At 41.3% G+C, this 25,573-nt stretch overlaps 3 protein-coding genes across 6 annotated transcripts in view; 2 read left to right on the forward strand and 1 right to left on the reverse strand.

Annotated features, from left to right (window-relative positions):
• The first annotated feature begins 710 nt into the window (after nucleotides 1-710).
• On the forward strand, nucleotides 711-5,263 carry dnajc28 (DnaJ (Hsp40) homolog, subfamily C, member 28). Its single transcript, XM_079504107.1, has 2 exons — nucleotides 711-842; nucleotides 3,460-5,263. The coding sequence occupies exon 2, from the start codon at nucleotides 3,483-3,485 to the stop codon at nucleotides 4,608-4,610; it is 1,128 nt and encodes a 375-aa protein (XP_079360233.1). The 5' UTR covers nucleotides 711-842; nucleotides 3,460-3,482; the 3' UTR covers nucleotides 4,611-5,263.
• A 3,429-nt stretch (nucleotides 5,264-8,692) lies between these two features.
• Nucleotides 8,693-15,190, reverse strand: LOC306925334 (sodium channel regulatory subunit beta-1). Its single transcript, XM_079504109.1, has 6 exons — nucleotides 14,839-15,190; nucleotides 14,397-14,572; nucleotides 13,843-14,080; nucleotides 11,352-11,511; nucleotides 10,004-10,053; nucleotides 8,693-9,345 (listed from the first exon to the last, which is right to left on the reverse strand). Exons 1-6 carry the CDS (start codon nucleotides 14,885-14,887, stop codon nucleotides 9,329-9,331), a joined length of 690 nt encoding a protein of 229 aa, XP_079360235.1. The 5' UTR covers nucleotides 14,888-15,190; the 3' UTR covers nucleotides 8,693-9,328.
• Nucleotides 15,191-17,660: 2,470 nt separating this feature from the next.
• gramd1a (GRAM domain containing 1A) overlaps nucleotides 17,661-25,573 on the forward strand; it is a 44,217-nt gene continuing 36,304 nt past the window's right edge. Inside the window, exons 1-3 of one of the 4 annotated variants that reach the window (XM_079504074.1) lie at nucleotides 17,661-17,954; nucleotides 18,527-18,663; nucleotides 22,018-23,083. In XM_079504074.1, the coding sequence (XP_079360200.1) occupies nucleotides 22,605-23,083 (479 nt within the window). In that variant the 5' untranslated portion in view covers nucleotides 17,661-17,954; nucleotides 18,527-18,663; nucleotides 22,018-22,604. Of the gene's footprint in view, nucleotides 17,955-18,526; nucleotides 18,664-19,719; nucleotides 20,108-22,017; nucleotides 23,084-25,573 lie in introns of those variants that run through there. The other 3 variants (XM_079504073.1, XM_079504077.1, XM_079504075.1) reach the window with 3 other exon arrangements.

Raw genomic sequence — 25,573 nt, forward strand, 5'->3', positions numbered from 1 at the left:
GCTTAGCGGACAGTGTGGTGTTGTAGAGGAGGTCTCCCCGGACGCGTGCATATGTCACACTAGTCGAAACATAGCAGGGATTTTTGTCCAGCGTCCACTTTAGTCCACTGTAGTCTGGAAATGGGAAGTTTTTTTATGTTTTTTGACCTGTGACCTGGTGCCAATTTTTGTTTTACACCTCTGCTGCTTAGCGGACAGTGTGGTGTTGTAGAGGAGGTCTCCCCGGACGCGTGCGTATGTCACACTAGTCGAAACATAGCAGGGATTTTTGTCCAGCGTCCACTTTAGTCCACTGTAGTCTGGAAATGGGAAGTTTTTTTATGTTTTTTGACCTGTGACCTGGTGCCAATTTTTGTTTTACACCTCTGCTGCTTAGCGGACAGTGTGGTGTTGTAGAGGAGGTCTCCCCGGACGCGTGCGTATGTCACACTAGTCGAAACATAGCAGGGATTTTTGTCCAGCGTCCACTTTATAAAGTCCATGCTCTCCAGTGAATAGCATTTATCCATTTAGATAACTTTTTAATTACTTATCTTTACACAGAAACATTACTTATTACTTATTTTTACACAGAAACATAATGTGTGTCCTATAGCATCGTTTAAATGCTTAATTTATAGTTTTAATGTGCAAATTAATCTTTTTTTCAATACTCTAGAGGGTACTCTTATTTTGAAGAGATCGTCCCCCGGAAGTCTTATATTTGCTCACTTAGATTTGCCAAAAGAACAGTGCTGACAAGGGCGCTAGCACATGATGTCTCCTTGAACAACTGAACTTGGCTTTTGTGAAGATCAAAATAAAAATAAAAGTGCCAAGATTCACACGCGTGCGCCAAACAGGTTTGTGTTCTTCATTTAAAATGTATGTTGAAAAAAACGCTAGAATGCGGGTGTGAAATGAAATCTATATTTACCCAGGGTATCTGGGCTAAGCTCAAGAACTTGTTTCCAGCCAGGCCCTGCTCATAGAACACATTTCATCGTAGTGGTTGATGCCTTGTTCAAGGGCATTTCAGCGGTGGTAATTTTAACGTGTCGGACGGCTGATTCGAACTGGGAACCTTCCGGTATCTAGACCGCGCCGCTATCCGTTCGGCCACCGCTGCCACAATGTGTAGATGTAGAATAGCAGGCTAGCAGCAATAACATCAAGTCAGCAACCGCGGCTTGCATAACTAGCTGCCACTTAGCCCCTCTTGGCACCCTACGTAAAGTTTTCTGACATTTGTCAGAAAACTTTACGTAGGGTTGAAAGAGGGGCTAGCTGCCACTGTGAATGTGATTTGATCGCTGATATTCCATACTACATTGCACGTCCCAAGTACTATGCTCAGCTACAGAATGAGCGTAGGGAACATATTGATTGATTGAAATATTTATTAACAGTTTGCAGAATTACAGTACATTTCAAGCACAAAGACTGTTAACTGTGAGTGGACGACCCAATAAACCATTACACTTGTTTACAAGAGGGTCCACCATGTTCAAATCATCTAGAGACGTACAAATAGACACTTCTGAAATGAAATGATTACTATATTTACCCAGGGTATCTGGGCTAAGCTCAATAACTTGTTTCCAGCCAGGCCCTGCTCATAGAACACATTTCATCGTAGTGGTTCAATGCCTTGTTCAAGGGCACTTCAGCGGTGGTAATTTTAACGTGTCGGACCGCTGATTCGAACTGGCGATCTTCCGGTATCAAGACCGCTCCGCTATCCGTTCGGCCACCGCTGCCTATATAGCCAAAGAACAGAAGAACCTCATAAAGGAGGTAAAAAAGGGAAAAGAAACATATACAGTGAGGGGAGGGGGATTCAGATTCTACGGGGGCCAGTTTCGAATTGCAGCCGTCCGTAGGTGCCCTTTGAGAGCGGTTTTGAAGGAGTCAAGGGATTCGCATGTCTTAATGACTGTTGGTATGGCGTTCCACATTTTGGTGGCATAGGGGCTAGTCTGGACCAGAGCTACCCCTAGCCTAAGATTTAGACTCTCGTAGAGGTGACGTCAGAATTGAAAAATACCTCTACGAGAGTCTAAATCTTAGGCTAAGCTACCCCCGCCCCCCAATCCACGAGTGCCCACTGTTCTGAAAAAAAGTGGTGCCCAAATTGCTGCCTGGTCAGCTCTGACTTGTGATAACAAATCCATTCCATCTGGCAGAAACGCATATAGTATTTGATCACTACACATTCACACGGACCACATTCTCTGTACGCGGTGGGATGGCATCACAGCAGCATAGTAGTAAACTCCGTATGCATTTTGGAATATTAAGGACCAATGCAAACAAGCCATAGGCTTTTTTGGGTTACATATAAATGCTCTTAACAGACCTTGTATTGAACTGTAGGCCTACTTCCTGTGTTTATTCCTGCAAACTGTTACGGTATTCAAATCAATCAATCAAAAAACATAAAACATCCTTCAACTAGAAAAAGTGCCCCTCAGGGCACAGGTCTCCACCAGGGCGGGTCAGGTTGTGGCCTCCTGGTGGCGGATGGTAGGCCAATGTGAAAAGGGTGCCATTTCTTATGGCAATTGGATGATTTGAAGCATTATGTTTTGCAAAAATCCACCTGTTGTTGGCGCTATAACAGGCCAATGTGAAAAGAGTGGGTATTCCTCAGCCTAGTAGTCTGTGAAAGATTTCACGTAAATTGCACGCTGCGTTCATGATTTGAGGCTTTTTGTTCAAAACGGGCAAATGCTGCAAACTTTGAAAGCCAATGTTAGCCAATTAGGATGGAATATGAAATATCGGAAAGATCCGTCTTGAACACATGACTATAGAGATAGTGTGTAACGATTTGTGGGATTTTTGGGCAGAATCTGGAGGAGTAATATCAAAAAATGTGTTTTTCAAAAGTCGGCCTCTGGGTGGCGCTATAACAGGTCGTTCTGGAAAATGTGGGGCAGAGGTTCATCGTTGGCATCCAGGGAGTGTGTGTGCAAAATGTGGCATCAACCGGGTTAATGGTGCCGGAGATTAGCTGGTAACAGACGGTCACACACACACTCACGGACACACACAAGGACGGAGTGCAAAACATACTCTCTCCCCATGCCTTCGGCCTGGTGGAGACAATAAATCAGGTTGCATGATAATAGTGTTCAATGGCTGTATATTGTATGCATAATATAACCTGTTTGACTCTTGCCCATTAGTTATAAACTATGTTGATCTAAGAGGATAGCGCACCAGATAAGATATTGTGTTTGTGACATAAAAAGTAATTAATATGAACAAAACATCTGCCATTCTAGGGCTGCTTGCCATTGTGTGAATTCATTTACCCATGCTGCTGATCTGGTTATGGAAATGTTGACGCAGTCTTTATACCAAACCTGGCACAAGGCATTTCACTGCTCAGTGCTCAAAATGTAATTGTCACATTGATTGACTTGTAAACTGTACTGTCGTCATCTTTAACAAATCATGATGTTTCCTCTGCAGGAGCCTCTGCACAGCTTGCAGATATGAGTTACATGTTCCAGCTGTGTGTCACCCGAAGTGACTTCCATCATGGCAGTTATCTGCTCCTCTTGGCACGAAGGACCTTGCAGTTCCGACTGCTCAGCTCCAGGATTAGTCACAGTCTTAAGGAGAGCTACCGACGGCTGCAGCTGCCAGAGGAGGGCAAGAGCAGCCCTGCCCAGGTGAGAGAGGCATACCTCCAAATGGCCAAACTGTACCACCCTGACTCTGGGGCTGCAACAGCAGATGCCGTCCTTTTTGCTCAGGTAGAACAGGCCTACCGTGCCATATTGGCACACCAGAGCCAAGTGAAGAGGAACGATGGTGCTAGGGAAGAGGACGATGACGAAAAGACAAACAGTGTGGCACCTCAACACAGACATTACCTCAGCTACGAGGGCATAGGTTCAGGTACACCCAGCCAAAGAGAACGACAGTACCGTCAGTTCCGTGTGGACCGGGCAACTGACGAGGTTTTGAACTACCGTCAGATGGTACACGAGAAGGCAGCTGCGGAAGAGGGTGCTCTGGTGGACAGGGATTTGCGTCAGCGCAGCCGCAAGATCAAGATCACTCAAGCTGTGGAAAGATTGGTGGAGGACCTCATCCAGGAGTCAATGGCCCGCGGAGACTTTCAGAATCTGAGTGGATCTGGAAAGCCACTGGACAAGTTTCAGCACAACCCATATGCCGACCCTATGACCCACAATCTTAACCGCATTCTCATTGACAATGGCTACCAGCCAGCCTGGATCGTCACACAGCGAGACATCCGTGAGACAACCGGTCAGATCCGCAGTAGGCTGCTGGAGGGTAGGGCCAGGTTGGGTGACCCCATGACCCCAAGGGAACGTGCTCAATGGGAGCAACTATGTGCATCTGTGGAAGAAGAGCTGTCCAAACTCAACAAGATGGTGGATAATCTTAACCTCATCGTGCCAATGCTCAACATGCAAATGGTTCACTTCAGTCTGGCACGGGAGGTTGACCGTGCTGAGAAAGGAGCACGCCAGCACAGACAGGACAGAGAGAATGAGAGGGAGAGGGAGAAGGAGAGAACTGCCGCAAATTCTAGACCTAAAAACACTAAACAAGGTCTGATATCATGGATGCAGAGTTTACTGAGGTGAAAATACCGAACATTCAATTCAATTGACAGCAATGTTTGAAATTATTTTTATTACAATACACCAAAAAAAGTCATATGAAGATGTACTTTAATCATGGATTTATTTAATATGAAATCTAAGTTATAAGTCACTAAGCATTGATGCTACATAAATACAGTTGTACAATCTAGCTTTCTCCTAATCAAATTTATTTGATTGTTTGATTTGTTTGGTTTTCTGGAAACTGGACAATTTCATCAAGATACATTAAGAAATGTATTGTACAAGTGTGTTGTGTGTATGACTCTGCAATGGTTTTCTTGACTTAGAGGAACTGAATGTTGGAAGAGCTGGTTGCGACAGTTACTTTCTATGGTGCAAGTGTCTGTGGCATTACATACTGTACATACTGTATCTGCTGAAGAATTCTAATTTAGTATTAGACGTTAAAAACATTTGCATTACAGTATGTTTCAAACCGCAATATATTATTTCTAACGCCCAAGCCGCACCAATGCAACTCCTTGCAACAAAACAGTTTAAGGACATGTCACAACAATGCAACTCCTTGGCAACTGCCATTGGGGATAATGGTTTCATGCAACTACTCGCAACCGTTTGGTTGCAAGGAGTTGCATGGTGAATCATTGGTGAGGTTTGAACCTTAGCCTCCATCTAGCCTTCTAATTGCTCCAGTGTTGCAGGGTTGCAGATGACGATAGAGTCTTTGTCACTGGTTCTATTAACTGCAGCTGGGCCATGCAGTGCTTGAACAACAACTCTAGAAGGGGTTTTGACCTTGGCCCAGTCATACGCAATGTATTGGTGATAGGGATCATTGGAGTTTTCTAGCTTTTTGGAGCGGATGTAGCTAAGCATGATGCCAAATGTGAAGAAACTGAACATGCCCACGACCAGCAAAATATACATAATTCCCTGTGACTGAGCTTGAGCCCTTGCCCCACCCAGCTGGACCACAGCCTGCTGGGTGCTGTAGTTTTGAGGAGGCACTGGCACTAGTATGCCTGTTCCATTTAGGCAGTGCTGCAGAAAGGCATGCAGGACAGACTGTAGCTCCGTGCTGTTGATGTATAACATTCTCCACGTCTGATGTCTGTTCAGTGGAAGTGCAACCAAGACACCTATGGTCGGAGAGCAGGAGTTGAAAAGAATGTTTGTTCAGGTTGACAATAATTTACATCACAAAATAGGAATTATTATCTGAGCTTCCTTACATGTAACAGAAGATGTGTTCTACTTCTCGTTGAGGGAGCACCAGCTTTTCACACTTGGGTCTGTATTTTGGTTGACCTTTGTGAAAGCGAGAAATGTGGTATGTTTTTTGTACAGACTAAGACTTGAACCTTACTGCACCTGACATTTCGGAATATTTGAATAATGGAGGAAATACATTAAAAACACAAATAAAACAATCTTACCTTTTAAAGGATCTGTAATTAGTGCATGTTGCCAAAAATCCTTCCAAAAGGTTGATTACCGGTATTACTGTTATTCCTGATGGTTAGATATAAGTCTCATGCACGTCTCTGCAGTCTGTATAATCCAAATACACCTACACTCAAGATGCACATCTCATCTCCCAACTCTGCCACAAACTGCCCTCCTACTTCTAGCTCATACGTATGTACACACGAGTCACACAGAATGTTCAACTTGTCAACACATTTAATGAAATGAGGAGGTCACAGGACAAGGTCAGATCCTCAGTAATGGGGTGATATTTCCTACTTAAATCACAACAGGACATGTAACATCTGTGGACGATACAAATGCTTTACTTTATGTGCATAGTTTGTGTTAGGGTATAAGGGTTATTTTATTTTAATATTCACGAATCTATATGCAACAGTGGTTGATATGTGAATAGGTTTGTAATGCACAGTATATTGTTGCTGTCGGGCAGAAACCTATCTCCAAGTGTCTGTGGGTTTTATAAATATTGAACCATTGAAAAGTATTAACAAGAACTTATTAGTTAGTACTAAATAACATTGGATCTATTGGAAAATGTATACGTTTTTTCCCCCTTCATTTCATTTTCTTAAAATTAACCGTCCGACAGCGACGATATGTACTCTCTGTAAAAGTGTTGTCATCGTGCATTAGGATGGAGCTGGGCAGTAACAGAACAAAGAGCTTTCAGACTGGCAAGACAGCGGAGAGACCACATCCATACTCAGACAAGATTATGTTACAGCGCAATCACCTCCAAATGTCCTTGTCTCAACGACTGTGCAGATCCTGTGTGTTCGTTCACCAAAAGCCTATGGTAGGTAAAAGGGTATTAAAGATAGGAACTGCCATGCCAAGTATAACAAAATAACTCTAAAATACATTAGTATTTCAATGTGTAGCAGGTGTAATACCAATTTTCTTGATCTATCACTGCAACTCCAAATGCCAAGACATTTTCTGATTGTGTTTAGTTTGTAAACACTAGTAATCACAGGTTCACCGATTATAAAATCATCAATAATTTAATGAAATCATTGATTAATAATCAGTCCCTATTTTGGGTTATGTCATACACCAAATGTTTATTTTTATAAAATATAAAATAGTGAAAATACTCAAAATAGCTATTTTCACTACAAGGTATAAATAGGGCTTAAGTGTCTAGCTGCCAAAAAAGAGCCACTGACATCGACTGCAAAATGTGATGTTTTACAAACCAGTGATAATCTTCATTTTCTTTGGTTAAAATAAGTGTTAAAAAGCTCTATATTGTGATAGTACTCATTGCTATAGAGTGTTTGTTCAGTAACACGAGTCTCCATGTCTCTCCAGCTTTTTATTAAACAGAAAATGCATTTACTGAAACTGAAACAAAATAACTCAAATACATTAGTATTTCAATGTGTAGCAGGTGTAGTACCAATTGTCTTGATCTATCACTGCAACTCCAAATACCAAGACATTTTCTGATGTGTTTAGTTTGTAAACACTAGTAATCACAGGTTCACCGATTATAAAATCATCAATAATTTAATGAAATCATTGATTAACTAGAAAAAGTGCCCTTCTGGGCACAGGTCTCCACCAGGAGGATAGGATTGTGTGTGATGTTTGGCAAAATGTTTAGGAGTAATATAAACGTGTGTGTGACGCGACTTGGCCTGTTGTAGCGCCACCATGAGGCTGATTTGAAAACTGTCAAGTGGCATTTCTTCCTCAGCCTAGTAGTGGGAATAGGCATGCACAGTTTCACCGCAATCGGACGCTGCGTTGCGGAGTTGTGGCAATTTGTACAAAACGGGTACAAAACGGGCTACTCCTGAAAACTTTAGAAGCCAATCGTAGGCAATCAGGATGGATAATTATGAGAAATGAAACAAATCACATGATCACATGACTATGGAGAGCATGTGTACCGATTTGCGTGAAATTTGGATAAAATGTGAAGGAGTAATATTAGAAAATGTGTTTTACATATGTCGGCCTCCTGGTGGCGCTATAAAGAGCAGATGTGAAATATTCCAGGCAAAGGTTTTTCCTTGGCCTCTAGGGAGTGTGCATGGTTTTACACAGATCGGTGCAGTTATAGGTAAAACACAAATCGGCCAGTTATAGCGCCACCATGAGGCTGAGTTGAAAATATTCAAGTTGCATTTCTTCCTCGACCTAGTGGGAATGTGCGTGCAAGATTTCACGGAAATCACACCATGTGTTCATGATTTGCAGCATTTTGTTTGAAACGGAGCACTCCTGCGAACTTTGGAAGCCAATCTTAGCCAATCAGGATGGAGTCTGAAAAATCTGAAAAACCCGTTTCGTTGAATGGCTCTAGAGAGACTGTGTACCAATTTGCGTAATGTTTGGACAAAATCTGTAGGTGTACTGTCAAAACATTTGTTTTGCACAAAGCGGCCTCCTGGTGGCGCTATAACAGGCCAATGTGAAAACTTTGGGGCAGAGGTTCAGCTCTGGCATTCAGGGAGTGTGTGTGCAGAGTATGGCTGCGATCAAGCCAACGGTGCCAGAGATTAGCTGTTCACAGACGGACACACGGACGGACACACGGACGGACGGAGTGCAAAACATACTCTCTCCCCATGCCTTCGGCCTGGTGGAGACAATCAGTCCCTATTTTGGGTTATGTCATACACCAAATGTTTATTTTTATAAAATATAAAATAGTGAAAATACTCAAAATAGCTATTTTCACTACAAGGTATAAATAGGGCTTAAGTGGTTAATCGATTAATTTACATAATATATAAAAAATATATATAAAAACTCCTAGAATAATCTAATCTAATAAAGTAATCAATAGCTGCATCCCTAGTATCTGAGAAGAAAACACACTAATAATTATGCTATGCAATGATCTTCAATGATCTAAAACATTCTACATTTTATTTCATTAAGGGATTAAAATCTAAATTCAGACCCATCTGAAGTGAGTTGTACTGTACTGTACTGTACTGTACTGTACTGTACTGTACTGTACTGTACTAGCCCTCCTCTCTGGCCTGTGTGTGTCTGTGTCTGTTAGGCTGTGCAACAGTGACACTTGGTGGTGAACAGACGCTATAATGCTATTTTCCTGCTTGGACAGACAGACAGACAGACAGACACAGACCAGGGACAGACAGACCCAGGGACACACAGAGCTGTGTAATCAATGGAGTGGTTGCACCACTCAAAAATCAAGATGTAAAATGGAATCTTCTTCAGTTTTGTAGTGTTGTAATCCCAGTTGACAACTGTAGAGTGTGCTAGATGTTCTCTTCACCTGGTAAATAAAACAAAAGTAAAAATGATAGTCAAATGTCTAGCTGCCAAAAAAGAGCCACTGACATCGACTGCAAAATGTGATGTTTTACAAACCCGTGATAATCTTCATTTTCTTTGGTTAAAATAAGTGTTAAAAAGCTCTATATTGTGATAGTACTCATTGCTATAGAGTGTTTGTTCAGTAACACGAGTCTCCATGTCTCTCCAGCTTTTTATTAAACAGAAAATGCATTTACTGAAACTGGGATACCAATTTTATCCAATCAGGATAGAGAATGCAGTCAGGATACAGACTGCTAGTGATGAGACAAAGAAATTAGCAGACAAAATTGGAACTGGAACACTATAAAAATTAAGCTCCTAAACAGCTACTCTCTCCTGATTGGCTGAAATTCTGTCACTTACCTGCATTTCTTTCCTTCTGTTTATTAAAGAGCTGGAGAGACAAGTCTATAGCAATGATTACTATCAGAATATAGTTCTTTTACCGTTTAACTGTATTATATATCTGTGACATTTTGTTTTATTATCCAATAATAAAACAATCTACAGTGTTTATTTAACTCTGAGGGTGTACAAATGGACAGACACATAATCTATTTGGTGGTTCCTGGGCCTGAAGTTGAGAAACAGTGACTATCCCAACTTTAACTTACCAGGGTTTTCTGGCTGCACCCCATCACAGCTCTCTTTTGATTCTACAGGTCTGGAAACAACAAAGTTAAATGTTAATCGACTAAAACTAAACCATGGCAAAGAAACAATAACATAACAGATGGTATTCATCTCATCTAATGTTGACTAACCTATTGGGAGAGTGTGATGTAGGCTATTTCTACAATGATACAGAATTATAAATGTATTACCAATAGATTTAGACGATGTAAGAGAGAATTATTATTAATTATTATTATTTATTGCATGCATATGACCTTTGTCCATAGAAAATGATGTTTTTAATAATACAAGTAAGACGCGGGAAGCGAACGCAGCTCGTAAATTGCAAAAACAACAATTAGAATAAATTACGTAATTTTTTAAGGTTTTTTTAAGTTCTCTTTTTTTTGTTTTTTAAGATTTAAGTTAAGTTTTTTTTTTAAGTTAAGTTTTTTTTAAGTTTTTCCTTTTAAAGTTTTTCCTTTTTAAGTTAAGTTTTTTTTTAAGTTAATTTTTTTTTTAAGTTAAGTTTTTTTAAAGTTTTTCCTTTTTAAGTTTTTTTTTTAAGTTAAGTTTCTTTTTTAAGTTAAGTTTTTTTAAAGTTTTTCCTTTTTAAGTTTTTTTTTTAAGTTAAGTTTCTTTTTTAAGTTAAGTTTTTTTTAAGTTAAGTTTTGTGTGCGTGCGTGCGTGCGTGCGTGCATGTGTGTGTTTTTGTGTGTGATACAGCTGCGCCCTCTGGTGGTGGGCGGGTGGTGTTACAGCGTGACACACACACAGACACACACACAGACAGACAGACAGACATGATCTGCTGGGTCTCATAGTAAATGCTCACGACACACAGACAGACAGACAGACATGATCTGCTGGGTCTCATAGTAAATGCTCACTGCGTTCGCAACAATGAGTACAGGACTGAAGAACTTGAAGAAACTGATATAGTTTCTCACACATTAATAAAATGAAAAGTCAGAGTGCTGTGTGGTGCACTGGGTGGTGATGCTCATAGACAGAATATTTAGGAGATGAGACAATCTGTTTGTCTATGTAAACTGTTAGTACTTTATAATAGATAGATTCTTTATTTAGATAGATAGATAGATAGATAGATAGATAGATAGATAGATAGATAGATAGATAGATTTTCACTTTCATCCGACTTGTACCTGCACCAAAAATAACAGATGTACAAGCTCACAATGCTCACTCTACAATGCGTTGTGGGATTTTAGATTGGCTATTTTCAGTGCGTGACTCCAGCGTGCAACAAAGTATGAAGGAATTTGTGTACTGCTGCCGCCAGTGACCTGGTCACTGTGACCATCATAAAGACCGGCGGAGACTCACATGTCTTGAGCTTTCAGGGCTTTGCGGGCCGACCGGGCCTCGTGTTCTTCTGAGATCTTCTTGTAGCAGTGCACCATCACCAAAATCAACCACAGCTGCAGAACCACGATGAGCACATACATCATGATCTCTGCGACCACAGCCGTCAGTTCTCGATTGGCTGGGGAGAAGGAGGATGGCATTATGGAACTGATGCAGTACAGGTGCTGCACGCACATGATGGCACATCCAAATAATTATGAATCTGCACACCGTCTTTTTGAAACAACGTTTCGACCTGATGGAGGTCTTCGTTATGTGTTTGCTTGAACGGTGAGAGAGCAAGGCGACATGACTAAGTCTGGAATTGGACTGTATACTATATGTATATCTCATATATACTGTTGTATGTACTGTGAACACACACACACACACAGTCTAGTCACTCTAGTGAATTCTCCTGGGTATGCACTGTGTTGACAGAACATTGTGTTGCTTTAAATATTTTTCACTTGTTTCATGAAACAAAATGAATTAATCATTTTTCCTGTTTCATTATTTAGTTATTTCTTGAAACAAGTAATTTATTATCATATAAAGAAGAGAACATTATTATTAAAACAAGCTAAATGATATGCCAATGCAGTAAGGTAATTTGTCTTCTAGACATTATGTTGAAAGAAGTCAGTAGTTTCCCCAAAAGCAATAAACCTAGCAGCAGCCACAACCTGCCCAACCACTGGTGAGCAGTGAGGATGTTGCAAATAATTGGCAAAACACTAAGACTATTGATAACGTAACATTAATTAATTAATATATATAGTGGGGTTTTTTTCATTTGTTTAAAAATTTGTTTTCATGGTGATAGTGATACTGATAAATACAAACTTAAAGTATACTACTCCATTGATCCCAGCCAGAACATATCATTAACATAAAAATGCTCTGAAAGTCTGACCACTTAACCCTTTAAGACCTGAGACCGATTCTACAAATGCCTTCTAAATTAGTAGTTCTCACACTGATGCGCTGTGAGCTAAGCTGAGCTTGTGGATCTGCTATTTTTGAATAGCGAACGCAAAAGTTTAAAATTATTCTTTCCCAGTTTTAATTGGTTAACACGGCAGCCTAGTGCTCAGATTCATTGGTTTCAAGATTTTCTTGAAAACCACTGATTGGGAAACACTGCATCTGTAACCACTTTGACTTAACATAATTGTGACGGTAGGTCACAGTTTACTATGAAACCCTGCATCTCCCATCAATCAGTCAGTCAGTCACGCCTCGTGACACGCTCCATATATGGCCAATACAGAATTCATGTTGATTTTACTTTGTCAAACCCTGTACACTCAAGACACGCTCCATATATGGTCAGTACAGAATCCATTCCATATGTTGATCTGATCTCATCAAACTCTTAGATCACCATATATGGAGCTGACCTGTTCTGACATCCCATATGTTGATCTTACCTCATCAAACCCTGTACACCCAAGACATGCTCTATATATGGCCAGTACAGAATTCATTCCATATGTTGATCTGACCTCATCAAACCCCTAGATCTCCAACGATGACAATCAAGTGGACACCACGGTAATGGAAATCCTACCAGTGGACCAGCTGCCCGACGCCCGGCTATCATCAACAGATCGACAAATGTTAAACATTTTCATTTGTCCATTTGCCTTTGTCTGAAAACAGGCCCAAACATTAAGGGCAGGCCCTACCTTGGCCCTAACTGAGCTGGCCAGAGGCCCCGCCTGGCCTTACTTATTACTAGCACACATTTTATGCCCTACCCGGCCCGAAAACGGCAATTAAAAAAAAGTCCATAGATGGGCATTCCCAGACGATGCCCTGTTAGGGCACTCACACTAATACAATCCCTTTTATGCCCATATGTATGGAGATCCCTGATGTCATCAATATTAAGCCCATATATGGGAATGTCCATATATGGACATATTTTGTCAGTCTCATGATAACAGTGTGGTTGCCGCGACGTGAGTCACACTTGCAAATGAACCAAGTTGGTACAACACACGGATAAGTGGAGCTGACTATCATCACCTGGATCTCCATGAAGATCACAACACTGACCTCATCAAACCCTGGATAGCCATACATGGAGAAGACTGGATCATTCATCACCTACATCTCATATATGGAGCCGGCCAGCAACTCTACATCTGAACTCACGGACACCAGATTAAAGGGACACTTCACCCCTTTTGCAACCTAAAAACACATATTACCCACATAAAAAGGTTTCTTGTCTCCCAAACATCATTAAAATAAGATCTGGTTGCAAAAGAGGTGAAGTGTCCCTTTAATAGTTTAACTCCTGCTTCTTAACTGTGCCGTATTAAGAAGCTCTGTTGTTTCTGCGCGGACGAGGTCGCTTCTCACCCTCAGGGTGTCTTACTGTGGTATATAAATATACTTAGCCTTTTCAGTGGTCAAATGTGGAACACAGCATAAACAAATCACTAGGTTGACTCCTCACCTACGGCCACCACGCTAAGCTCCACGTCCTTCTCTATTATGACATCCTTCTCAAACAGCGGGTCGTAGAAGAGGGTACGCCGGAAGATGCAGCGGTATGTACCCGTGTCGTTGAAGGTGACATTGTGCATAAAGATAGCTCCTATTTGAATATCTTCTTGTTCCGTCCCTTGCCACGTCAGACGATCGCTGAAATCTTCATGGAGGATGCTGGCATTGGGGTGGTCATAGTGGAAGATCTGATTAGGTAGACAACAGAGATAATGCCTAATTATCTGAAAATGTTTACTGAATATGTGCTGCTACCTGGAGATATAGCATATTTCAACAGTGAATTCACGACTCCAATGGTGATATAATAGATTACGATTGATTGACATGTTATGTAAATATTGTGTCACCAACAGATCGACAAATGTTAAACATTTTCATTTGTCCAATTTGCCTTTGTCTGTTACAAGATCTCTTAAGCCAACCTGACTGACAACAGTATTCCTTATTTAGCTGTCGGTGAATTAATTGACCCCAGGCCAGATCACAAATGCATATACTCACATGCCTGAATTCCTCCTCGCCACTGTCACCAGCTGGTTGGAAGTACCAGTCCACAGTGGTTCGGGCAGTCACTTCCGCTCTCATCTTGCAGGAAATACAGCCCAGAAGGAATCCTTCACCAGCCACAGCTTCTGTCATAGAGTCCACCTCTGCACAGCCACCATGGCACTGAGACACTATAATAATAATAATAATAATAATAATAATAATAATAATAATAATAATAATAATAATAATAATAATAATAATAATAATAATAATAATACAATAACAACATTATTTAAATAATAATGTAAGTTACATTAAAAGGTCTTCAAAAGCAAATAAAACCATTTCAAAGTTTCAGAAAATATTTGTTTTTGTTATTGGTGGTGGTGGACCAGGGCCTACACAGACACATTGCACCTGCAGAACCATGTCCTTCCCTTCTCGTTTCACTTACCGCATAGGCAGAAGACAATGGAGATAAATAGGCCTACGTGGCATGTCATTTTCACTCCCACTTGGCAGTGTAACGGAACTCGGTCTTGTCCACTTTTGTCAGCTTAAAGTGTTAAGAATATATTGTCTGTGAATAGGATAACATTATTCCAAACAGTTTCCAAAAGAGTCCGTGTTCATCGCGACAAGCCTCTTGCCCTGAATGTTAATCAGCAGATTGTGAGCCTTTTCCTCATATGTTTAGAGATCAAATTAGTAACGATAAGACTCAATTAGAAAAACGGAACACTGCGTTAATATAGCATTCAAAAAGGTCCTGTAGCAGTAGGTCTAAAGTCTTCACTGCAGCCACGTCTGAATCTAAGACAGCTATATTTAGAGTGTGTGAATCCACGTGTGATGCATGTTTAAAATGTTTCAAGCGTAAGCCAAGTTGGAATCGGAGCAGTTGAAACAGCATTCTACTATCATGATAGGCTACCCATACTCCCATAGCCTAGGTACAGTGTGCTTGCCTCTTCTGATTAATGTTTTGCATAGTTGTAAATTATGCACTAGGCCTACCCTCACAAAACGTGTCAAATAAGTTGTTTAGTAAATTACATTTAAGTTTTAGGATTGTGATGAATTCAGTAGCATAGATGCAATTACATTTTTATTTAAGGATTGTTATGAATTCAGTAGCAGAGATGCAATTATTACTGAGTTCTAAATTAATTTACCCCGCCAGCATCTATTTCCATTATGTCATTGTCTTGTGTATTGTTGACTTGTGTATTGTTCAATGTTCAATGAATTTATAATTTTTTATATAATGTAATTTTCAATTCATGCTTCTTAGAAGAATGTTTGCAAGGTCTGATATGCAAAATGATGCTGTTGACCATGTTTTGTTAAGCAAATCAAGTTAGACAAACAAGGGGTAGTCAACAAACAGTGACATAAAGATCTGTTTTTAAGAATCCTATGTCTATCATATTTTAACTAATGGCGATCAGTCATGTAGCCTTGCATTGGCATTAATTACAAATATCAAGACATTTGATATTATCAAAACAACACTGAATGTGAACAAACAAATAGTAAGCTTCTTAGAAATATTAGCATTATATTAATCCAGCAAAAGCCTGCACTATTACAAAATGTGCACTTCTAAGAAGTTTGATCTGAATTGTATTAAAAACAAACAAAAATGAAACAAAATACAAATGCCATGTGCATTTGCCTGGTCTGATGCATCATACATCACAAAAAACAGTCATGCCTTATGAGTGATTGTTATTTACCTAAATCATTGTTATATAAAGTTTATGATATGTATACAATTTGTTCATTACAAGTCCACAAAGGCTTGAACCAGTATCGGTTGTCTTTTCAATTACATTTTACATTAAAAATCACACCCGTGTGAAGTGAGGGGCGCTAATATATTAAAGTCTAACTCATGTTGATTAGGTGATGTAATGGTGATGTAAAACAAACGGTGCCAACACAAACATTAAACGCCATTAACAATAAAGAGACAATATGACGTAAGGAGGCACATTATGACGTACATTTTCCCTTCATTGTCAATGGCGTTTATAAAACAAACATTGAACTAAAGACAAACATTAAACCTGTAAAAACAGAGCACATTTGATTTAATATACAATATTGTTAGCCTATACTGTATATTTTCATGTCATATTTGCTTTATTGAGTGTGCCTTGTTTGAGCCAGCAGTGATGATTTTCCCATTAGCTCATTACCTGTAAATCGTGTTCCAGCACATTGTAACATTGTAATTGTGCTGTACTATAGCAATAATCATCTTTCTCACTTACAATATCATTCAATCAGTCAAACACTACAAGCACAACTATTTATAGGTTTTTACAATATTGTATATAAACCTTTTGGTGTTATTATCAGCATTGATACACACTATCAGAGGCTCGTACAGTCAGTCAATGCCAGCAACCACATAGGGAAACAAGGGTACTGAAGTCAAGGCTGAGAAAACAGACATTGACTAAAGTCCTTGTCTTAAACACTGTTTTAATCAAGAAGAGATTAATGTGGTACATGTTAACACACTGTGTTGACATGATGGGACGAGCTTTGTTTTATTTTTCTGTGCTTTGCTTTGTGTCATTACAACTATGACTGAATAGGCTATGTCACACATTCGATAGTTTCTACGTATACGTGTGCCAGAAATGTCATTAATGCACTTGAACAAGTAGGGTTGTGATGCATCTCTTAGTCAGGGTATGAGTATGAGTGCTATTTTACTGAGTTGGATGTCAAGGCTGTTTTCACGTCATGTGACTGTATGACATAGGAATCCCTGAGCTCTCCTTGTCTCTTTTAACCTTGAGGTGGCCAATGAATGATAATGATGCTAACTGAATCAACAGAGTACAGCACAGCGAGTACAGCACAGCGACAGACATGTAACTGAGCAGACAGAGTGAGAGAGCGAGAGATACGGGGGCTAGAGAGATAGAGAAGGACGGAGGGACAGAGAGAAAGACCTTGGTCAGCTGCATATAACGAAAACAAACTTCAAGGAAATGTTGACATATGATAAAACTGTGTGTGTGTGTGTGTGTGTGGGAGATGACAGAGGTGCAACACTCTTTCTCACACAAACACACACGTACACACACACACACACACACACACACACACACACACACACACACACACACACACACACACACACACACACACACACACACACACACACACACACACACACACACACAGAGTGACACACCTCCTTTCAGTGTATGCTGGTGCTTTTTATTTTTAGCTCAGATCGAGTTTCCAGTCCCCAAACCACCGCTCAGAAGCGCTCAGCAGCATAATAGCCGATAGTGACTTGGAGGGGTGTGCAGACTGTGCACTGGTTACTTACAACACATCCTCTTGCATCCTGCATTGGCACCGATGGAAGTGGAGCTGTCCAAGTCTTAATGGCAAGAAGCAGGCTGAGGTGACAGAAGATAGAAGATGTCCTGTAGATGTATGGAGAATTCAAAAATGCCAAGTCATTGCAACACCCATTGTCTAGCGAAAGCACACAGAAGCGACAACAGGCTCAATCTCAAAGCTGATAGGCAGTTTGTGGTGAGTAGCCTATCTGCCCTTGCCCTGGCTTGTATACAGTTTATCATTTTAGGAGAGCTATTTGAAATGACCAATCAGATCATGTGTTTACTTGAACAACAATTCAGTCATTGTTTGTATTCATAAATGTCTCTAAAAATCTGTTGGTTAAGAAACAGGAAAATGTAGTCAAGAGGCTGCAGAGATTTGAACAGGAAGAAGGAAATTTAAATGTTATTGGCATACAAACTAAACGACAAACTTAGTTGAATTTAAGGATGATTGATTGATTGATTGAAGAATTTATTAACAGTTTGCAGAATTACAGTACATTTCAAGCACAAACTCAATACAAAGGCTGTTAACTGTGAGTGGACGACCCAATTAAGCATTACACTTGTTTCCAACAGGGTCCACCATGTTCAAATCATCAAAACATTTAGAGACGTACAAATAGACACTTCTATAGACAGAACAGGAATTCATCAAAATTGATGTATATCAATTAATCTAATTCAATTTAATTGTGTGTATTTAATTCCAATGTTTCATTCAGAATGTGCTCATAGGAAATTAAATGTTACATTTCACAGATCTCCTTTCTTGTATTCAGTCTTCTGACAAGGTGACCTAACCACGTGGTTTGGAGGACAGGTTGCATCTGTAAGCCACTAGTTCAGAATAGAGAAACAGTGAACATATGAGGCAATGCTGCGGAGGGTTGCAAGAGGTAAGTTCCTGAAAAGTTTTTTTCCCCCCATACAATTAATATATTTGCATTATATTACGATCATCACGTCACTTCACAAAATGCACTAAATACTAAATACCGGTATGTATAAATGTTATAACAGTATTGTGGGGCAAAGACTCGAGTTCCAAATAACTGCACGAAATCGTATTAGACACAAGGGGTCGCAATATTCCTTCCAGATTTTTTTACTGGTAACTGAATTATATTTTCACTCTCCCCTGCCATGTCCCTTAAGTTTTTAGCTACATTTCAGGATATTTTAGGCTTTCCCAGTTCGCGTAAAATGGTAGTGCTGTTTTCGGTTGTGAATCTAGGAAGGAAACTCATTTTAAGAATACATTTAACAAATGTAAGAATACTTTGATTGAAAAGGAAAGCATGTGCTATGTCATCGTCCGTTAATGAATACTGAATAGTAGCATTTTGCCAGTAGCCAGTATGTGATCTAGGTCAGACTAGGTGGGATCACTGGGATGAATGGGAATGGTAGGAATAGGTGAGATTTTGATCTAAATGTCACACTTCAATAACATGTAGCGTAGTCTAATTGTGACATCGAATTGCTGACCGGTTGGCAAATAACATACGCAACAGCGAATAAAAAGTTATATTAATTTTGAGCTTGCGCTGAATCTTACTGCAGAACAGTTGGTATTTGACTGAAGTCTGAAGATACAATATGGGCTTTTGTAGACTCGTGTAGATGCGCTTCGCAGCTGTTGCTTGCAGTTGCAGGCAGCCCACATCCTTTCTCTGAACAGTTATGTCCCGGACCGTACCACAAAGTTTGCCATGGGGGTAGTTCGTCTGCTAAAAGAAGACATAGTATGTATTTATTTGTATAATTAGAAAGATAGCGGAACCGTGGTGTTACGAATGCACGGAAATGTGTGGGATGGTTTGTGTTTTTACCTCGCAACTATGTAAACACTGTGTTTTTCTCACCGCCCCCCCCCCCCCCCCCCCCCCCCCGCGTAATAACTTGATCGGCCCCGGCATTGACTTCATTTCGTTTTACTTCAGAGACAAAAAGCTTGTCTGTGCGAGTTTAAAAGCCAGCAAGCTACATACCTACTGAACTCTACTGGCGTTAGACGGTCATGTAGTTTGACGAGACTTTTATATAATCATGTTTTTAAATAAAAAAATCGAGAAGTGTCGTCTAGGGTTTTCGTTATTGAAATGATAATTTACTAGCCAGATAGACATCTTTTCGGGAGCTGTCGGCACTCTAGACAAGAGTACGGAATTTGTAGCTGGCTGAGGCTAACTGTTAGCTATAGCTATTCGATGCTTTTCTAAGAATGTTGATGTGTTCCTGTGAAAAAGTGGATTTTAATATCACTGCTCGCCCCGTCGCAAGGCTCGTTTTCGAGGCCGAGCAAGATAACAGAAATGGAGGAAATTCATCAAATGGGAGGTAGGAAATAAAAATACATATGGGAAATAATGTCAAGTTTGCGGCTTCCCAGTTGGCCCCTGCCTGATTTACAGTTTAGCTTTGGGCCTGGGTGTTTTAATTCTGATGATAAAGAAAAGATGCAAAGTGTAATTTGTGTAAAGAAGCCAGGGGCTGTTTGCCTCTCGTGTGTTGCAGATCACACTCATTCCCTAACGTTGCTGAGCAAAAAAACACTACTTGAGACGAATGCGTCACTTGAGCTCAAGTAAACAAACCAACTGAATCTGATAAGTTGATGATAGTGTGATATCACACACAGCAAATCGTGTATGCTGCCTGCGCCTGCGAGACAGCGAGCTGACTTCTAGGGAAATTATGAGTACTTGCGATTACTGCACGCACTGCTTTGTTGTTACATGATCTAATCATGGGTCAAAGTTAGCGGAACACAACCTCACCTCTGCCCTTTACTGTCTTGTTTTATATATGGGTAATTGGGTATGGCTAGTATAAAATACAAGCCTGTGCGGAGCAGAGGGCAGGAGGAGAATTATGATGGATTACACTGGGCAAACACCACCATGCCAAGATTGTTCTTGTTCAAACAGATCATAGCAAATACTGTCTGGCTTGGCTTGGCTTGGCTTATTGCTTTGGAAGTGCCTGCTTAATTGAAATCAAACGAGTGACACACATAGTTAACACATACACTAATCCCACATACAGTTTTGTTTTTGTTGTTACACTATGTTATAGCTGTGGCAGTAGATTTGCTTTAGTTTGATTGTGGATGTGTTGTTGAGATTATTATTATTATTTTATTATTAAATGGTGACATGCACTCTTTTTTCACTTGGGGATATTGTATCTAGCCTAGGTGAGATCATTTGTCTGCATTTAGTGTGGGGTTTAGGAATTTTAAAAGAATACCACACCGTTTTGAAAGCTCCCCAAATGTGTGCAGACTTATTCTTTCGTTTGCAGTCTGTTCTTTTTGTTTGAGCAGCCGTTGAATTAGCCTGGGATGTGCGTGCACCTCCTGACCACTTTGGGTTTAGGAATTTTGTCATTGTTGGACTTGGAAACAGCTTAGTATTCATTGCACCGGCTCACAGTTTTGAGAATTTGGTGGTGAGATATTGGTCGAACCTGTGATGGTGTTAACCTGACTCCGCCAGATTGCGGCAGTATTTAGTTCACAAGTTCCCTCCTCCTACCTTGATCTGGTCTCTCTCAAGCAGAAACGATGAACCGGAAGCAGCGGGACAAAAATCTGATATCTCCATAATACTTTCGAGTTGTAGTCTTGTTAGCTTGTGTTTACATTTGCCCTGTGGCACAGCTACAATACGCCACCAGTCTCGTGTTGATCCCGCCTCTAGCGGCCGCATACGGCTGCATATCGCTCTGATCAGATTTTGTTCGGAGTAAGTCTCTGCCCGAGAGAGACCAGATGGGAGCAGGATGAGGAACTCATTTCTGCCACCAGCTGGCGGAGTCAGGTTACGATGGTGTTACCTGAAAATAGTATATTTCTGGTGGTTAGTGCAGTCTCTTCTGTTCAAATTGGTTTGGCTGTTGTTTCAGAGTTACTACTTGAAGGGAGTGCGGATTTGCCGATTAGTCTCTTACTAATATAGTATCCAACAACAATGTTACAAAGCTGGGCAACGTGAAAAAACAACCCTACCTGAATACTAAGCCTATTGATCTGCATCCAAATGGGAACTAACAATCTTGGAATGTGATACTTGACATTCTTGGAATTGGTTATTCAGACAGTCTGTCAGCGAACCAACAGAAACAGTCTTTGCCTCACAATCATTAATTTGAGCGGTCATGGGGAAACGTTATCTTTCAAGACTACTTTATTACAGGATTAGTGTTTGGCAACTATTTTGAATGCAAAGTGTCTCTTCCCCTCTCAGACCCCAGCCACCACCGGACATAGGTCTGTGTTCATCCCGATCCCATGCTATGATGAGACTCATTATGCAAGTGGAACTGTGTGAAATCTGCTGAAAAGGGTGGGCCAATATACTGAAGGAGAAAAAGGATTCTAGACCTGGTGAGGTGCAGAAATCAACTGCTGGTTTGGCCACAGGCCTAAGCTTTGATGGGCTGGACATCTAATGGATTATCTTAAAAACATGGTTGCAGAGAGCTTTTAATTTGTGAAGGACTGCTACCACCATCACCCTGATGCATCACTGACTGAGGAAAAACACCACAATGATGTCATCTATATTGTTCTGCTGTTAAACTATTATAGTATGCATTTCTTTGAAAATACAATTTGAGAAATACTTAAACTTAACTAGTCTTAATCCAAGGCGTGCTGTGCATCACACAGAGGCGTGCTGTGCATCACACAGACGTTTGGAAGGGATTTTCCACAAAGTTCCTAAGAGAAACTTGGCATGACTGGAACCTCCCATTCAGTCACAGTCAACCTCATTTCTCCAAACCACTGCTCGGGACTGACTGAAATCAGCTGAGGTAAGTGGTGGTGAGAATGATGACAATGTCCTCACCAGGCAGACCAGAAGGTAACACTCTGGCTCAGCCCATCTCCATCCCCACGCTGACTATCCTACCACCGTCCTCTGACACAGAGTCCTGGTCTTGCTCGCCTAGCCCCAGAGCCTCACGCTCCCACAGACACAATCGACTGCACCGCAGCAGGACCCGTGCGAAGAAGAGGAGCGAGGAAGAGCAACAGGCATTGCAGGTCAGCTCTCCTAAGCGGCAATGGGAGTTGCCACCACAAATTGTTGTGGAGACGGCTGAGAAGAGGCGCAGCGCTTCCCAGAGGAGCCTTTCGCCTTCCCCCTCTCTGTTTTCCCAGACAGAGGGAGAAGAGCATGTCCAGGATCTCCTCCTGCGTCCTCCTTCTCGCTCCTCATCGCGTAGCTCGTCCCCGATCCGTCGTTCCCGCTGGTCCCTCAAGAGCCTGCTCAGCAGGGACTCCGACTGGGACAGTGTCAGCTGCAGGTTAGTGCTCTGGCTTTGCCCCAAATAGAATGTGATTGTGAACACAGGAGGGTGCATGACTAAACGCTATTGTGATTGTATGCCAGTGGGAATTTAGGTGTACAATTTAAGACTACTGTAGTTAACTGTTAATTGTGGTGTTCCTCTTCGGCCGCAAATCATGCAGTGCACTATCGGGGTCCTCCCTTCAAGGTTGGGCTCACTTATCTTGTGGCTGCAGCAGCCCGATATCACAGTGGTTCAGAACAGAGCGTCCTCACAACATCCGTGTTATGAATGTGGGTTTTGCTTGTTCTTTTCACTCGAAGGAGAATTTGCATGAATACCTACAGTACATAACCCTGATTTGTTTGAGAGAGACTAAAACCTTGCTGCCTGAACTATAGCTTATGTATGGTGTTTAAAAGCCACTGGAAGTGGAAACCCAAAACGATAGCCTTCTACTAATGTAGCTCCAAAAAAACTAAACTTAGTTAGAACTATCCTATTTTTTTATGTAGTGGTGCGTGCAACCACTCCTATAGACAGCTATGTGTGTCTCTGGGTCTGTCCCTGGCTGTGTCCCTGGGTCTGTCCGAGCACAAATAGCTTTTGGTTGGTTTTCACAATCAAGTGTCACTGTTGCGCAGCCTAACACACGCACATATTAACTGTATATGATGATTTGGGGTGTTACAGTACAGTGACAGTACAGTACAGTACAGTACAGTACAGTAGAGGGACCCCCTGGGGACCCCCATACGGTGTCGGTAACTCTGTCATTTCTCAACCGTTTCGGACACGGGGCGGCTCGCCGGAACCAGACCGGCACCCTGGCTGCAACTTCCGGGGGCCCCCTGGGGACCCCCACACGGAGTTGCACCACTCACTTCACACGGGTGTGATTTTTTTCTTCTTAATTATTTTACCACGCTGTTGCAACCGATTTTGTTTTCCACCCAGTGTCAATTATCTAATGTAATCCTGGGCGCTACACTCCCTCTGCCATCCTGGGGAGAGCAACGGACTGACCTCATGCTTCTTTCTATGCATGAGGAGTCAATCCGCTTCTTTTCACCTGACAGGGGGAGTTTTCCCGGTTGGATGTAGCTCGTGGAAGGAACACTGCATGCTTTTTGTGAGGGTACGGGGTACCTACCCTAGGGGACACTGGGAGAACATGCAAACTACACACAGAAAGGCCCTTTCGCTAACTCCACCCAGGGTATGGGCAGGCGACAGCCCTACCGAGTACCGACTGCGCTACTGTGCCCCCTCTAACTATCCTAGTTTTGCAGTGAAAATATCTTTGGATGAAAAAATAAGTAGCCATTACTTTGCGTGACTGTTTTATTTAATAACACTAAACTTTATCATGCATTTTAATAATATTTCAAGACACGTTTCTAGAGGCTTTAACCACATGAACTCTAGCATCCCTATTCTAGGCAGTGGGCACGTCATAATAGGCAAACATTCTGCAAAAATAGCCGTTTTGCAAGCTCATAACATTATTAACATGTCTCAATGCATTGCTTTGTGAGCTGGTAAATTGGCTATTTTCAGTGAAGAGATTGGGTGTAGGGGGAAAAAGAAGACCATGTACAGACCCCTAATGAACCCTGGTATAAAAGACCATGTACAGACCCCTAATGAACCCTGGTATAAAAGAAGACCATGTACAGACCCCTAATGAACCCTGGTATAAAAGAAGACCATGTACAGACCCCTAATGAACCCTGGTATAAAAGAAGACCATGTACAGACCCCTAATGAACCCTGGTATAAAAGACCATGTACAGACCCCTAATGAACCCTGGTATAAAAGACCATGTACAGACCCCTAATGAACCCTGGTATAAAAGAAGACCATGTACAGACCCCTAATGAACCCTGGTATAAAAGACCATGTACAGACCCCTAATGAACCCTGGTATAAAAGAAGACCATGTACAGACCCCTAATGAACCCTGGTATAAAAGAAGACCATGTACAGACCCCTAATGAACCCTGGTATAAAAGAAGACCATGTACAGACCCCTAATGAACCCTGGTATAAAAGACCATGTACAGACCCCTAATGAACCCTGGTATAAAAGACCATGTACAGACCCCTAATGAACCCTGGTATAAAAGACCATGTACAGACCCCTAATGAACCCTGGTATAAAAGAAGACCATGTACAGACCCCTAATGAACCCTGGTATAAAAGACCATGTACAGACCCCTAATGAACCCTGGTATAAAAGAAGACCATGTACAGACCCCTAATGAACCCTGGTATAAAAGAAGACCATGTACAGACCCCTAATGAACCCTGGTATAAAAGACCATGTACAGACCCCTAATGAACCCTGGTATAAAAGAAGACCATGTACAGACCGGTAATGAACCCTGGTATAAAAGACCATGTACAGACCCCTAATGAACCCTGGTATAAAAGACCATGTACAGACCCCTAATGAACCCTGGTATAAAAGACCATGTACAGACCCCTAATGAACCCTGGT

This window comes from Electrona antarctica (assembly GCF_951216825.1).
Source record: "Electrona antarctica genome assembly, chromosome: 6".
NCBI lineage: Eukaryota > Metazoa > Chordata > Actinopteri > Myctophiformes > Myctophidae > Electrona > Electrona antarctica.